Source organism: Dendrobates tinctorius, unplaced genomic scaffold (assembly GCF_039654945.1).
Source record: "Dendrobates tinctorius isolate UK_male_01 unplaced genomic scaffold, ASM3965494v1 ptg000245l, whole genome shotgun sequence".
Classification (NCBI taxonomy): Eukaryota; Metazoa; Chordata; class Amphibia; order Anura; family Dendrobatidae; genus Dendrobates; species Dendrobates tinctorius.
The window spans coordinates 4,191,019-4,204,451 of NW_027361912.1; the positions used below are offsets into that span (position 1 = coordinate 4,191,019).

General features: G+C 42.5%; 1 protein-coding gene across 3 annotated transcripts in view; it reads right to left on the reverse strand.

Annotated features, from left to right (window-relative positions):
• Positions 1 to 1,694: 1,694 nt before the first annotated feature.
• The window catches only part of LOC141060782 (uncharacterized), a 77,054-nt gene continuing 65,315 nt past the window's right edge, over positions 1,695 to 13,433 (reverse strand). For all 3 annotated transcript variants that reach the window (XM_073557137.1, XM_073557135.1, XM_073557136.1), the window contains one exon: positions 1,695 to 8,598. In XM_073557137.1, coding sequence (XP_073413238.1) covers positions 5,191 to 6,432 — 1,242 coding nt within the window. In that variant the 5' untranslated portion in view covers positions 6,433 to 8,598 and the 3' untranslated portion in view covers positions 1,695 to 5,190. The remainder of the gene's footprint in view (positions 8,599 to 13,433) is intronic.

Genomic DNA, 13,433 nt, shown 5'->3' on the forward strand with positions numbered 1-13,433 from the left:
GAGCACCTTTGGTGGCTCCCTGCTTGGAACACTAAATGTGCTGGGAGGCGGGTGGAGTTGGAACACATAAAAGAGCGGGAAGGTTTAGGATTTCAGATCAGTCAGTAGATCAGTCTGAGAGAGGAAGCCACTCAGAGAGGAGTGAGGAAAGAAGATCCCTGGAAGAGGGATGGAGGAAGGAGGAGCTGCAGCAGACCTGAGTGACCCGGGTCTGCTGGCACAGGAAAGGAAAGAAGGAGAAAGACATTGAACTGAAACCTGATCTTCCATAAGAAGGAAAGAATAGTACGGAACGAAGGAGTAACAGGGAACAGAGAGGATGTGGGTTAGAGGAAGAACCCTGCCTAGAAGTTCTAAGCACAAGGCCGGGACCCGGTCCCCGAGGTTGTATGGACACTAATGGTTCTGCAGCAGACACCAGTGGAGTAGTGGGCTGTAAATGCACTACTCACATCCAAGACTTGGGGGCAAAACAGCAAATTGGATAGTGAGCCAGGACTCAGGAATAGAGAGTCCCCGAAACAGGCTACAGCTGTCTGCCGTACAAGTGGAGTTCTTGGGAAAATCTGTCAGGAGGCACTCCAGTGTAACTCAGTACTGGGAGTACTTCACACTTAAAGGCGCTAAAGAGGAGACGTTCAGAAAGGCACATGTTGGCGGAGCGTTGGAAGGGAGCATTCCATCTTGCCTGGAGGTTGACTGAGTCCCTGACCCGGAGGACACAGCACGAAGGCAGGCACCTGTGTGTACTACAGACTGTGAGTAAAGCTTTGGAGCTACAAGCCCTGGTGTCCTCCATTCATTCCTGTGCCAGCACACCTGGCAACGCTACATCTGGGTACCAGCTTCTACACTGCCTGCGCCTCTCAGCTTCACCTACATCTACACTGCCCTGGAACTACAGCTCCACCTGTGGGGAGCTTCACCATCTTGGCTACAACACACCACCAGTCCCAGAAGATCTGCATGCAGCGTCGGCCTAACATCTTACTTGCCGAACACCACAGGTGGCGTCACGAACTATTCATTCAAACCATTACATTCCCCCATTACTTGGGCGCACAGGGCGATGGACCGGGTCCCCGCTGCTGTGACACATCCCACTGAGACCGGCCCGGTACCGAGTACCCCACAGCCCTGGGAGGGCGACCCAACTTGGCGTCACGAACAGGATGACGAGACCCGATGCCATCGGGTTCTGTGTGCCTAAGATTTGTTGGACTTAAAACTTGTGAGAATGTGCAGAAGACCCAATTTAATAGACTGTAAAATGAACATTAAAAATGGCCGCTGGCGTGAAGAAGGGCGTGACAATATGGGAGGTCCTAGGAAAAGACCGCAAACAGTCTTGGGCCTCCCCTGCCTGAATTACTATGTGACAGCAACATGGCCCACCCTCCCCGAGGGGCTTGTATACTGGCTTGGTATGGAAGCACTGGAAGAAGACGCCGCCCCAAGAAGGAGGGGCAGAAGCCAGTGGCAGGAAGGAAGCCGAGACAGGAAGAAGAACGCCATGATGGAAGAAGAGGGAAGGAGACCTGCAGAGCACAGGGAGGTGGATCTCCCTGGCGCCATGGCTGAAGGCTAAGACCCTGCTTCTAGGATGACCCGCCAGCAGCTGGAGGACGAAATTGCCCAGCTGACGTGCCTCCTTCTGTAAAATAATGCTTATCCTGTAAAATACTCAGGACTAGTTACCAGATAAAAATATAGTGATTTATTTGGATTCTTCCATCAAAGAAAGGTTATTACAAAAAAAACAGGTGAATAAAAATAAGTGAAAGAGAGATTGTCCATTGTTCATAGCAAAGCAACATGTATTCTTCTTCTCTCCGAGATCCTGAATAGCAAATGGCTGCTGTCTCTCAGTTCGGCTTCTCACATCGCCGTCAAGTAATATACCAGCTGTTATGTCATGTCATGGCCCAACACAGGCGACATCTTCGTGTCTGTCTCTCATGATGGTGAGGGAAGAAGACAGCGACCTCTACAGTTAGCCATGAATTATATACGTCTCTTGAAGCACGTGATCTCGGTATATATGGAGTTTGACATTTACCTCAAGGCTAAACTTAAATATGTAGTGAGCTGACATTTCTACCATGAGCCAAGCTTAAAAATAGCCTATGTCATATAAGCTAAAGCAATCTACAGAACTGGGTGTAATAAGAAATATTTAACGAATTATTAATATTTAACAATTCCCCCTTTTGAGGGAGACAGACATTAATTGGAACCCTCAAAATATAATGAGATCTTTTTTTCTTCTTTTCTTCTTCTTTGACAAAATATTTTAATATCAATCATAATAATAATATCAGATTACCGTTATAAGTACTCAATGACATAATTGATGTGAATTCATGTTATGGTAAGCCGTGAACAATATTCATATAAAATATGTATAATTATACTTCCCTAAGTCTAAATTGAAGCATCTCAGGTTCAGTCATCATCTGGTGTCATCTGGTCTTCATTTTGATGTCTTCTGTCTTCTTCTTGGTTCTTTTAAAAATACAGTTTTTCTCTAGCATATAGATGTTGTAGAAATCGTGTTGTATATAAAATCAAAGTCTATAGATGAAATGCAGCTTTAATATCTGTGCAGTGTCATCTTTAAAAACCTGGGCTTACATTGGCTCGCCTTGGATATTCTGGAATCCTCCATCGGTACTGGTCTTTGAACAGGTGTGACGTCTTTGGTCAGCAAAGCAAGGGTTAAAATGACTCTTCCTTGCTAAACATAGCACCATAACTAGTCCTTGTCCTAATGCACAGGACATATGTCAGGGTTAATTACCTTCATTGTTCACCAGCTTTACATTGAAGCTTTACAGGTGATTGAAAACCTCTGGAACTTGATAAGAACGTGATAACACAGTTCATCTCAGCATCATAGGATCATCGTCCTCTGGTTGTCAGGTTAGACACTTTAATTGTGACTGTCGGTGGTAGATACTGCACTTGTGACTGTCAGTGGTGAATACTGCATTTGTAATTAACACAGTCTATTACTCAGTAATCATAGCTTTGTTACCTTCTGGGACTTATGGATCGCGGCATTCTTCTTCTTGCAACTGATAAGAATCAATGAAGTTTAGAAATGTGAAAAGTCTTTATTAACGTAATTTCAGTATCTTGCTTGAAGTCTTCATTCCCTATCCTATACCAAATCTGGTAATTTTCCTATCCTATAATATCACAGCGTACCATAGCAATCAGTAATATCCATATAATTATTATCAGAATTTGTACCATATATGGATTTCAATATTTGAAATAATAAACCAATAATAAGTGATAATACATTATTATCCATTTTTTTCATGTGATAGAACATTTTTATGTCATAGGTGTAATTACCTTTTTCAACCCATAGGTGTCACTGTGTTTTATGTAACCAGTGTTTTCATCTTTATTAATAAGGAATATATTTATTATACTAATAATATGTAGGAATGTAAAGCCATGAACCAAAATAAGAATATATGAGTGAGCGAATGAATGAATAAAAGAATTGTTGCATATAACTCAGAAGTGAAACATTTTCCTTAGTAATAGAACCATATAATTGCTATATTTAATGAAGCAATATTCTCAGTAGACATTACCCCACTAAATATTGGTGAAAGAATTAAAAATAATGAAAAATAAGAATAAAAATAAAAATAAGAATAAGGCCTTTATGTTGATGCAGAGTAGTTATGTCTTCAGTAACATATACCCTTAATATTTCCATGATCTGGATTATTTCATAATTGTCATAAACTTGTGTTACCAAAATATTCAAATTATGCAACTTTGCATGTAATTCCTCTTAGTGTAGAGAAATGACTCTTTATAATACTTGTTATTATACCCAATACTTATACCATTGTACGTTATTAATATTTTTTCCTATTAAAATGTGTGAAGAAGAGGTATTAATCAAATGTGATGATGTAGTCAGGATAAAAAACATATTTCCCCCCTTAATACCAAAAAATATTGTTCTATGAAATAATTCATTTATCAAAACCAAAATTAAAAATAATTAATGTATAAATTATGTGAATATTATACTTGCTTATACCATTATTTGTCTGAAGATGTGTAACCATTAAAATTAATTTGAATATCATAAAATTATCCTTTGGAAAAATTAATTTAAATGTAGATTTTCTTCATAAACCATTTTGATGTGCGATGGCACTTATCCACAATTAACTAAATCAAGAAATAATAATTACTATAGAAATATAGAAATATATGTTGTATAGATAATATTTCATTATGTATCTTAATATTCTAATAATTTATCTGATCTGCATATTTCTCCTAAAGATAAAAGCTTTTGTTTTTTTTTGTTTTTTTCTCTCTTATAGAATCCTGAGGCCTCTTACAAACGTATCACATCACTCGCTCAGCAGCTGCTCATACACTCAGTCACTGTCATTCAGACTGTGTCACATATTTAAGTTTAAACCAAATACCTCACATACGAAGGTGTGATGAATACACGTATTTTAACCCAAATTATCCTAATTATCAATGCATTGTAAACTATTTCAATTTAGTCTTAATATTTCTTTGAATATTCCCCACATGACATAAATATATGTATATGTATAGCTATACTTGACATTTAGGCCTGAAAAAAATTCCATTGCTTTGCAAAAGCTGAGACCCCCTTAAAAATTCTTTCCCTAAGGAACAGGGACATAGTATACTGGTATACTTGTATACTTATTATTAGAACAAGGTACAAATTCCACATGCTGTGGTAGTCATTCGAACCATGCAGTGAAGGCACACACACAGAACATATTTTAAAATGCAGTTAGTTATTTCCTTTTAAGGGTTAGATATATAAAATCATGCAATTATTGCAACTTCCTGTGTAAATAAAGGTATAAATCCTTGGAAGAGAATTTTTCCCGATTAAGTCCTGCTTTGAAATGAAAATTCTAAGGAAACATAAAAGAGAAGGTTAATATCATATTCATAATTCTAAATATTATTACTGATGTAGATTTTAATTTTCATTAAAAAATACAGTTCTACTATTTCTACTTCTACAAACACTCTATATATACTGTATGAATATGTATATATCCACAAACCATAAAACTACAGGATTATACTCTATAAAATAATTACATATAACTCACTAATTGTATAACACTGTTACACAATATATAATTACTTTTTCTAGCCAATTCCTAAACCCATACTTATTTCTCTGCAAAAAATATCCTGAAAGGTTCTTGCCATTTTAAAGCTGATAGATTCTTGGAGCAGAGTATTCAGTTTACAGGCCATGATGTCACTCACCACCTGTTTCTGGCTGTCAAATTCGGCCATCTTTGTTACAGAAAGAAGATCAAAACTCATCATTTTTCTTAATTCAATTTGTGTCTTTTCGGTGTTCTTTTGCATCATTCCATATGGCTTATAACAAACATGTGATTTTCTTTTTCTTTGTTCTTCATAGATTTGATTTTGGGGAAAACTCATTTTAGAAGGTTTTGCTAATACAGGCTTCTGATAAGATTTTACTCTGCCTGTCTTTACAAAATTAGCACAATTTACTTTCCTTTCACGATTCTCGTGTTTTCTGGCAAAATCAAGGGATTGCGCACATTCAAACAAAGAATCTTTTTGTGACGCAATAACACGAGATGCAGGATTTAGAAACCAAAATTTGCTTACAAAACTCCTTATGAGGGACGGAGTTATGACATTCTCACTCAGCATTCTATACAAACGTTCATATATGGACATGAACGTAAAAATACATTCCTTCCGACCAATCCTTAATTTTTGAAGAATATCAATATCTGGATGATTTTCATTTGATGAACAAAAAATGAGAATTTTTAATCTGTCTTTATCAGTTAAATTCTCATGTGTTTCACCAGATAACTTTAAAGATAACCTCCTGGAAAAGGTTACAGGGATCCACATTTTGAACAACTGATTGTTCTCCTCGTTAGATAAATCAAATTTATCAACACAACTTTCAAAAACCTCAGAGTTTCTACAAACATGCAATTTGTTGTCATATGCAGGTATTATTTTGCATATCTCTAGCAAACTTTTCCTTACTTTCCTTCGGATTTGGGCCTGTGAGTCGTCTATTTTTAGTGGTACGTCTTTCCCTTGTACGTCCTCTACGTCAGTTCTGAAGTTTCCTCCTACTTCTCTATCTTGTTCCACGTCTGCAAGGTCACCTTCAATGGCCGCTACAGACACTTGATTACAGTCAATCTCCCTAACTTTACAGCCAATCTCGAGAACATCACAACAATCATTTTTGGATTTCTCTGACACAGATCTATGAAATATATCTACCATCTGTAGAATATTTTTTAATCTCTCTCTTTCTCTATTGAAAAACTTAGAATCTAACCTTTGATTCTCGAGTTCACACTCGGCAATAAACTTAACCATAAAACTTCTGAATTAGAATTGTCTGCAGACTTAAATTTCAATTTACTCTGCTTAGCAAGACAATTAATGACATCCATATATCTTACCTTGAAATGTCTCAGCTTGTTCCTTTGATGGACAACGCTGGGCTCCTGTCTTCACACGTCTGGCTTACGTCTGGTACTTTTGGCCCTTGTAGTACTTCTCAATCTATCTGGCACTTCTTAGTCCTCACGTCTAGGTTCCGTCTGATTCTTGTGAATAGTGGAGTTCCTGACAACTTGCACATATGAGCAAAGTTCAATTCATTCCTGCGCCAACACACCTGGTAACGCTACATCTGGGTACCAGCTTCTACACTGCCTGCGCCTCTCAGCTTCCCCTACATCTTCACTGCCCTGGGACTACAGCTCCACCTGTGGGGAGCTTCACCATCTTGGCTGCAACACACCACCAGTCCCAGAGGATCTGCATGCAGCGTCGGCCTAACATCTTACTTGCCGAACACCACGGGTGGCGTCACGAACTATTCATTCAAACCATTACATTCCCCCATTACTTGGGCGCCCAGGGCCACGGACCGGGTCCCCGCTGCTGTGACACATCCAGCTGATACCGGCCCAGTACCGAGTACCCCACAGCCCTGGGAGGGCGACCCAGTATTTCTCCAGCTTCTTATATTCCTTCTTTCTGATGTTGCTGTCACTTGGCACTGCCACATCTATTATCATTGCTGTCTTCTGATCCTTGTCTACTATCACAATGTCTGGTTGGTTAGCCAACACCTGCTTATCCGTCTGGATCTTGAAGTCCCACAGTATTTTTACCCTTTCATTCTCCACTACTTTCTCTGGGGTCGCCCACCTGGACTTAGCCCATATGCTGTGCAGATGTTCCTGTATACAATTCCCGCTAATTGGTTGTGGCGTTCGGTATATGCTGTTCCTGCTTGCATTTTGCATCCTGCCACTATGTGTTGGATGGTTTCTGAGGTTTCTTTTCATAGCCTGCACTTTGAGTCTTGTCTTGTGTGGTAGATTCCTGCTTCTATGGATCTGGTACTTAGTGCTTGTTCTTGTGCTGCTATGCTTAGTGCCTCTGTGCTGTCTCAGAGTTCAGCGTTCTCCAGCTATTGGTAGGATTTCTCCATGTCAGCCACCTCCATTATCTGTTGATGGTACAGCCCATGCAGCGGCTTGTCTTGCCATGGTGCGTCATGCTCCTGTTCTTCCTTCCAGATCTGTTATTGCTGCTGCCTTAGGCTTTCTCTCAGTTGGGGAAATAAGTATTTGGTCCCTTGCTGATTTTGTAAGTTTGCCCACTGACAAAGACATGAACAGTCTATAATTTTAAGGGTAGGTCAATTTTAACATTGAGAGATAGAATATCAAAAATACAATCCAGAAAATCACATTGTATAAATTATATACATTTATTTGCATTTTGCAGTGAGAAATAACTATTTGATCCCCTACCAACCATTAAGCGTTCTGGCTCCTTATTTTTAAGGGGGGTTTCCAAGATCTCCAAAAAAAGGTAATCAGTACGACATCTAATATAAGAAATTAAAAACAGGTTTTTTTTCTCTTCTGGTAAATTCCCCATTAGTGATGAGTGAACCTGCTCGGATAAGGTGTTATTGGAGCATGCTCAGGTGCTAACCGAGAGTCTTCTGCGTGCTCGAAATATATGTTTGAGTCCCCGCGGCTGCATGTCTCGCAGCTGTTCGACAGCCGCAACACATGCAGGGATTGCCTAACAAGCAGGTAATCCCTGCATGTGTTGTAGCAGTCGAACTGTCACGAGACATGCATCACTGTTCCCCATCACTTACATATTAACTTGTTATGCAGTAATGAAGTGCCGACCATGCACATGTTGAGCGCTGCAGCCAATCACTGGTCTTCAGCAAGCCTCATAAGAGGGTGATTGGCTTCACAGCATCACTGCAGGACAAGTCATTAAAACCAACAGGACCACCAGAGCAGCTGGGTATTTTATTTTTATGTTTTTTAATTTCTGGCCAACCCCAAACTAAACCACTTAACTGTAATATACCATCCTTCTACATAATATGCCAGTGGTTACAATAAAAGGAAAAAGTTCAGTTTCTAAAAATATAGCTTTTTCCTGTTCTTCTATGCCTTTACATTCACAGGATCAGGATCTTTACTTCAGCGTGACTACCTGGGAACAGAAAAAAAAACACATACATATAAGTTTGCAATCATTGTTGAGTGGTAGGCAATGATAGAGATTCTGTATAGCAAGCACTAGTAGTAACCTCACTGATGGACACAGACAGAAGAGGCCCCTGTGCAAGAACAGGATATAGGACCTTTAGAGTCCAATAGCTCATCATAATGCACCATTCCCCCTGCTTTGGAGGTATAAATGGGCCCTTTTAGCTCTTGGGCTCCTGTGTGGCTGCACAGGTTGCACCAATGATATGTCTACCCCTGAGTAACCTATGCTGCTAGCTACCAGTCAACTGTATAAACCAATTTAAGAATGAGTTATGGGACAGCAGATAGACACCTTATCTTTGACAAGCATATCAGCACATAAACATAATCAAACCTAGAAAAAAAGTGATGAAAAATAGACTTGAAATATAGTCGCCATCACTGTTTTCCAGTCTGTATCATCTGACGGTGGGGAGGATGACGTTGCAACTCCCTAGAAAACTGGTATTTTAAATATGATAAAATGTATTTCATTATACTGTATTTGATGTGCTATCCTCCTGCTATCCTCCTGGTAGTCTTGGGTGACAGGGTTAACTGTAGGGCCAGCCCATATTAGGGAAGGAGGATTGGGGATCTGTGAGTCAGTTCCTGTTTTTGTAGTCTGGAGGTTAAAGGGGTCCGGCGCCACAAAAATCGTGGTGAAGGTGAAGCTGAACCTGAAGGTACTGTATCTGCAGCCACTTCACCACACACACACCTAGGGACCATGGAAAAAAAAGGAAGAAAATCCAGCAACCGCTGAAAAAAATTTAATCTTGGCCAAGATTTAGAGCTGTTATGGGTCAAAATGCGTTGACGCATAACGCCAATATATGCCCCCTATTTTTATAATTGTCTCCCCCTTTTTTAATATTTACAGTAAATGTGATTAGAGTTGAGCGACTTTTGGTTTTTTAGGGTCGAGTTTCGTTTCGTGAAACCCGACTTTTCCAAAAGTCGGGTCGAGCAAGATCGCCTGATTATAGGGAAAAGTCGGGGTCGTCCCGAAACACGAAACCCAATGTAAGTCAATGGGGAATAAAAGTCGGCAGTGAGAGGAGGACAGGAAACACCTACAGTGCCCATTTGAATGCCAAAAGCATCAATTCTTCTTACTTAAGCTTGTCAACCTTAATTAACTTCATAATACAAGTTACGCACTGAAAAATGGGGGTTATTTGGCTAAAGTTGTGGGGGGGAGGGCTGGCTGCAGGTTTTCATGTGCCCTGGGCGAAAGAGCGCCCCTTTAACACATACCACAACTCATCATGCTCCGATACGGCAGAGAAATAGCGGTATAGTACAATGAAAAATACTTCACTTTTTACATCTCATGACGAGGCCCATCTATTTCTCCATACAGAATCATTGGTCCCATATAATGTTTGAAACAGTATATGATGAGCTCCACATAATGCTACAGTATATGTTGGTCCCCATGGATGAAGCTCCACTGTCTTATGGGCCCAAATAATGCTCCAAACATAATGGGCCCCATTTCTAATGCTCTAGTGTATAATGGGCCCTGTAAATGCTGCTCCAGTGTCTGATGTCCACCTTTGGAATGTTCCAGTGTATGGTGGGCCCCATCTATCATTCTCCAGAGTATAGTGCTCCCCAAAAATTGCTGTCCCAACATTGAAAACAATCAAATAAGTCTCCTCGCTAGGGAATCCCTGTACTTGTCTGGACTCCTCGTCGTCCCCATCTTCCATCTCACTGCACAGTATTTCAACTTTGCAAGTGCTGTGATCCTGAGCAAGCAGGGGGGGCCCACTCGTTGGCGACGGCACTGTCACAGGGCCCCTGATAGTACGGTGGTGTGTCTGATGGCGGGTGGGCCGAACCTGCACTTTCATCTGCAGCTTCCTCTTTGTCACCGTGTAAGATGGAACTGTATATGGGAAGGGTAACCTGAGTTTCATCAGGGTCAGATTCAGGTCGTGTAGCGTGCGAGGGGAATGTAGTGGTCTGGGTCAATGTACCAGCAGATTCATCGAGCAGTGGCTGGGCATCAGTGCACTTGTGTCGCCCCCAGGAGTACGGTCGCCACAGTGGCATTACGTTCTTCCTAGGGAGTGTGATGTCATGCTTGGGAGCAACGAACGATCTCTCTAGCAGGTTAACTGATTGGGCGGCGTTATTCCCACGAGTCATGACCCTCCAAACAGCGTTCATGAAGGCAAAGTGTTTGTTTTACGTGGGCAGTATGGTTGCAAAGCTGAATCTTAAAGGAATGTCCAGAAGGGCACCACCAGGAGTGGAGCCTACGGTTAAATTCGACTCCACCTGGGAAACCTCAACCATGCCAGCTACAGAACAGATGCACACATTGCAAGCTTAATTCCGTTAACGAACGAGACTCCGTCATGCCCCGCGGTCCGAGTCCGGCTTACTAGAGGGACATGTGAGGCTCTGGCACATGAGATTGGCCAATAACTGGTGTGTCATGCCCTTACATGTCCGTGGCTGCATGTGCGCTACACTGAAAAGGCCAGCGTTTGCCGCTTACAGGTGCAGATAACCCGCTGAACAACGTTAGTGATGGGGATCACTGATTACAATTATTACCCGCGAACAATGATTTCCCAGTAAGTGCAGGTCAACCGCAGTTCCGGAATTAGGCCTAACCGTCATTCCTGAAAAAATGAAAAACTTACGTGTGCAAACCACAGGTGCTGTAGCTTGCTTAACAGCTCACCAGCCGTTCTCACGCCCAGTATGGATTGCACAAAGGTTAGAAAGGGTACCGTATCCCCAGATAACATGTATGGATAGCGTACACATTCAAAATATATGTCTATACATCAGGAGGCAGGCTCAGACGGTGTTAGACCCAGTATGGATTGCACGTGATTGCACAAAGGTTAGAAAGGGTACCGTTTCCCCTGATAACATGTATGGATAGCGTACACATTCAAAATATATGTCTATACATCAGGAGGCAGGCTCAGACGGTGTTAGGCCCAGTATGGATTGCACGTGATTGCACAAAGGTTAGAAAGGGTACCGTATCCCCAGATAACATGTATGGATAGCGTACACATTCAAAATATATGTCTATACATCAGGAGGCATGCTCAGACGGTGTTAGGCCCAGTATGGATTGCACGTGATTGCACAAAGGTTAGAAAGGGTACCGTATCCCCGGATAACATGTATGGATAGCGTACACATTCAAAATATATGTCTATACATCAGGAGGCAGGCTCAGACGGTGTCAGGCACAGTATGAATTTGACGGCCCAGACTACACAGCGGAGGAGCAGGGAGAGGTAAAGATTGCAAATGCTGGTGCCCTGCCCAAGCAAGGGGGGCCCACTCGTGGGCGTCGGTACTGGCACTGGGCCCCTCATAGTACGGCGGTGTGTATGACGGCGGGTGTGCACCACCACCGTCAGAGACACTTGATTGCACTATGAAGGACCCTGTGCCAGTGCCCGCGCCCAAGAGTCGGCCTACCCACCTGTCCAGGGCAACGGCACTCGCACGGTGTCGTGCGCTAGGTGGTGACCCCGGCCATGGGGGGGGGAGGCAGCACAGTTAGGGAGTTTTAGAAAGTGGCATATGTTGATGTTGGACACTCAGCTGATGCAAAAGGTGAAATAGGTCAAGTCCCAGGAAGAGGTGGACCAAAGCAAGCCATTTTTCTGTCACCCTATGTGTCATCAGGGGAAGGTGGGACAAAATCCTTGGAAACCCATGCGTGGTTCATTTTAATGAAGGTTAGATCATCCACATTTTGGGTTGACAGACGGGTCCTTTTTTCTGTCAGGATTGATCCAGCTGCACTGAAGACTCTTTCCGATAGCACACTTGCAGCTGGGCAAGCGAGCTCCTGTAAGGCATATTGTGCCAATTCAGGCCAGGTGTCCAGTTTAGCGGCCCAATAGTCAAAGGGGAATGACCTGTGTGGGAGAACATCGATATGGGAGGAAAAGTAGTTTATAACCATAGTTGACAACTGCTGTCTCCTGTCACTTTCCATCGATGCAGTATTACCAGTTGTGTGAGCGGTATTTGAAAAATCAGTCCACAACATTGTCATGAAACCCCTGTCTCCAACGACACTTCTGCTGTGTGCACCATGAACACCTCTGCCAAGCTGCCCCGGCCCGTAAGGCTCGTGTGAGAACCATCACCGCTGCTGTGTACTGGGAATGCCTCAAGCAACCGATTTACCAGAGTTGCTTGTTTATTAGCCAATATTAGGTCAAGGTTCTCCTGTGGCATGATGTTTTGTAATTTGCCTTTATAGCGTGGATCCAGGATGCTGGCCAACCAGTAGTCGTCATCGTTCATCATTTTGGCAATGCGGGAGTCCCTTTTTAGGATCTGCAGGGCATAATCTGACATGTGGGCCAATGTTCCCGGTGTCAATGATGCACTGCGAGTGCTGGTTGGAGGAGCACTTTCTGGCAAATCCACATCCCTCCAGTCACGCACAAACCCTGTACCAGACCTTGACACGCCAACATTTTCACTTGCCCCACGAGATGCATCCTCCTCCCCTAAGTAATCATCCCCATCATCCTCCTCCTCCTCCTCTTCTTCCTCCACCTCGTCCAGGAGAGGTCCCTGAGCAGACAATGGCTGAATGTCATCAAGGATTCCCTCCTCCTCTTCCTCCTCATCAACATTGGCTGCAGAAGCCTGCTCCTTAAGGTGCGTCAAAGTTTGCATGAGCAGACGCATAAGTGGGATGCTCATGCTTAGGATGGCGTCGTCTGCACTTACCAGCCGTGTGCATTCCTCAAAACACTGAAGGACTTTACAGAGGTCTTTCAGCTTCGA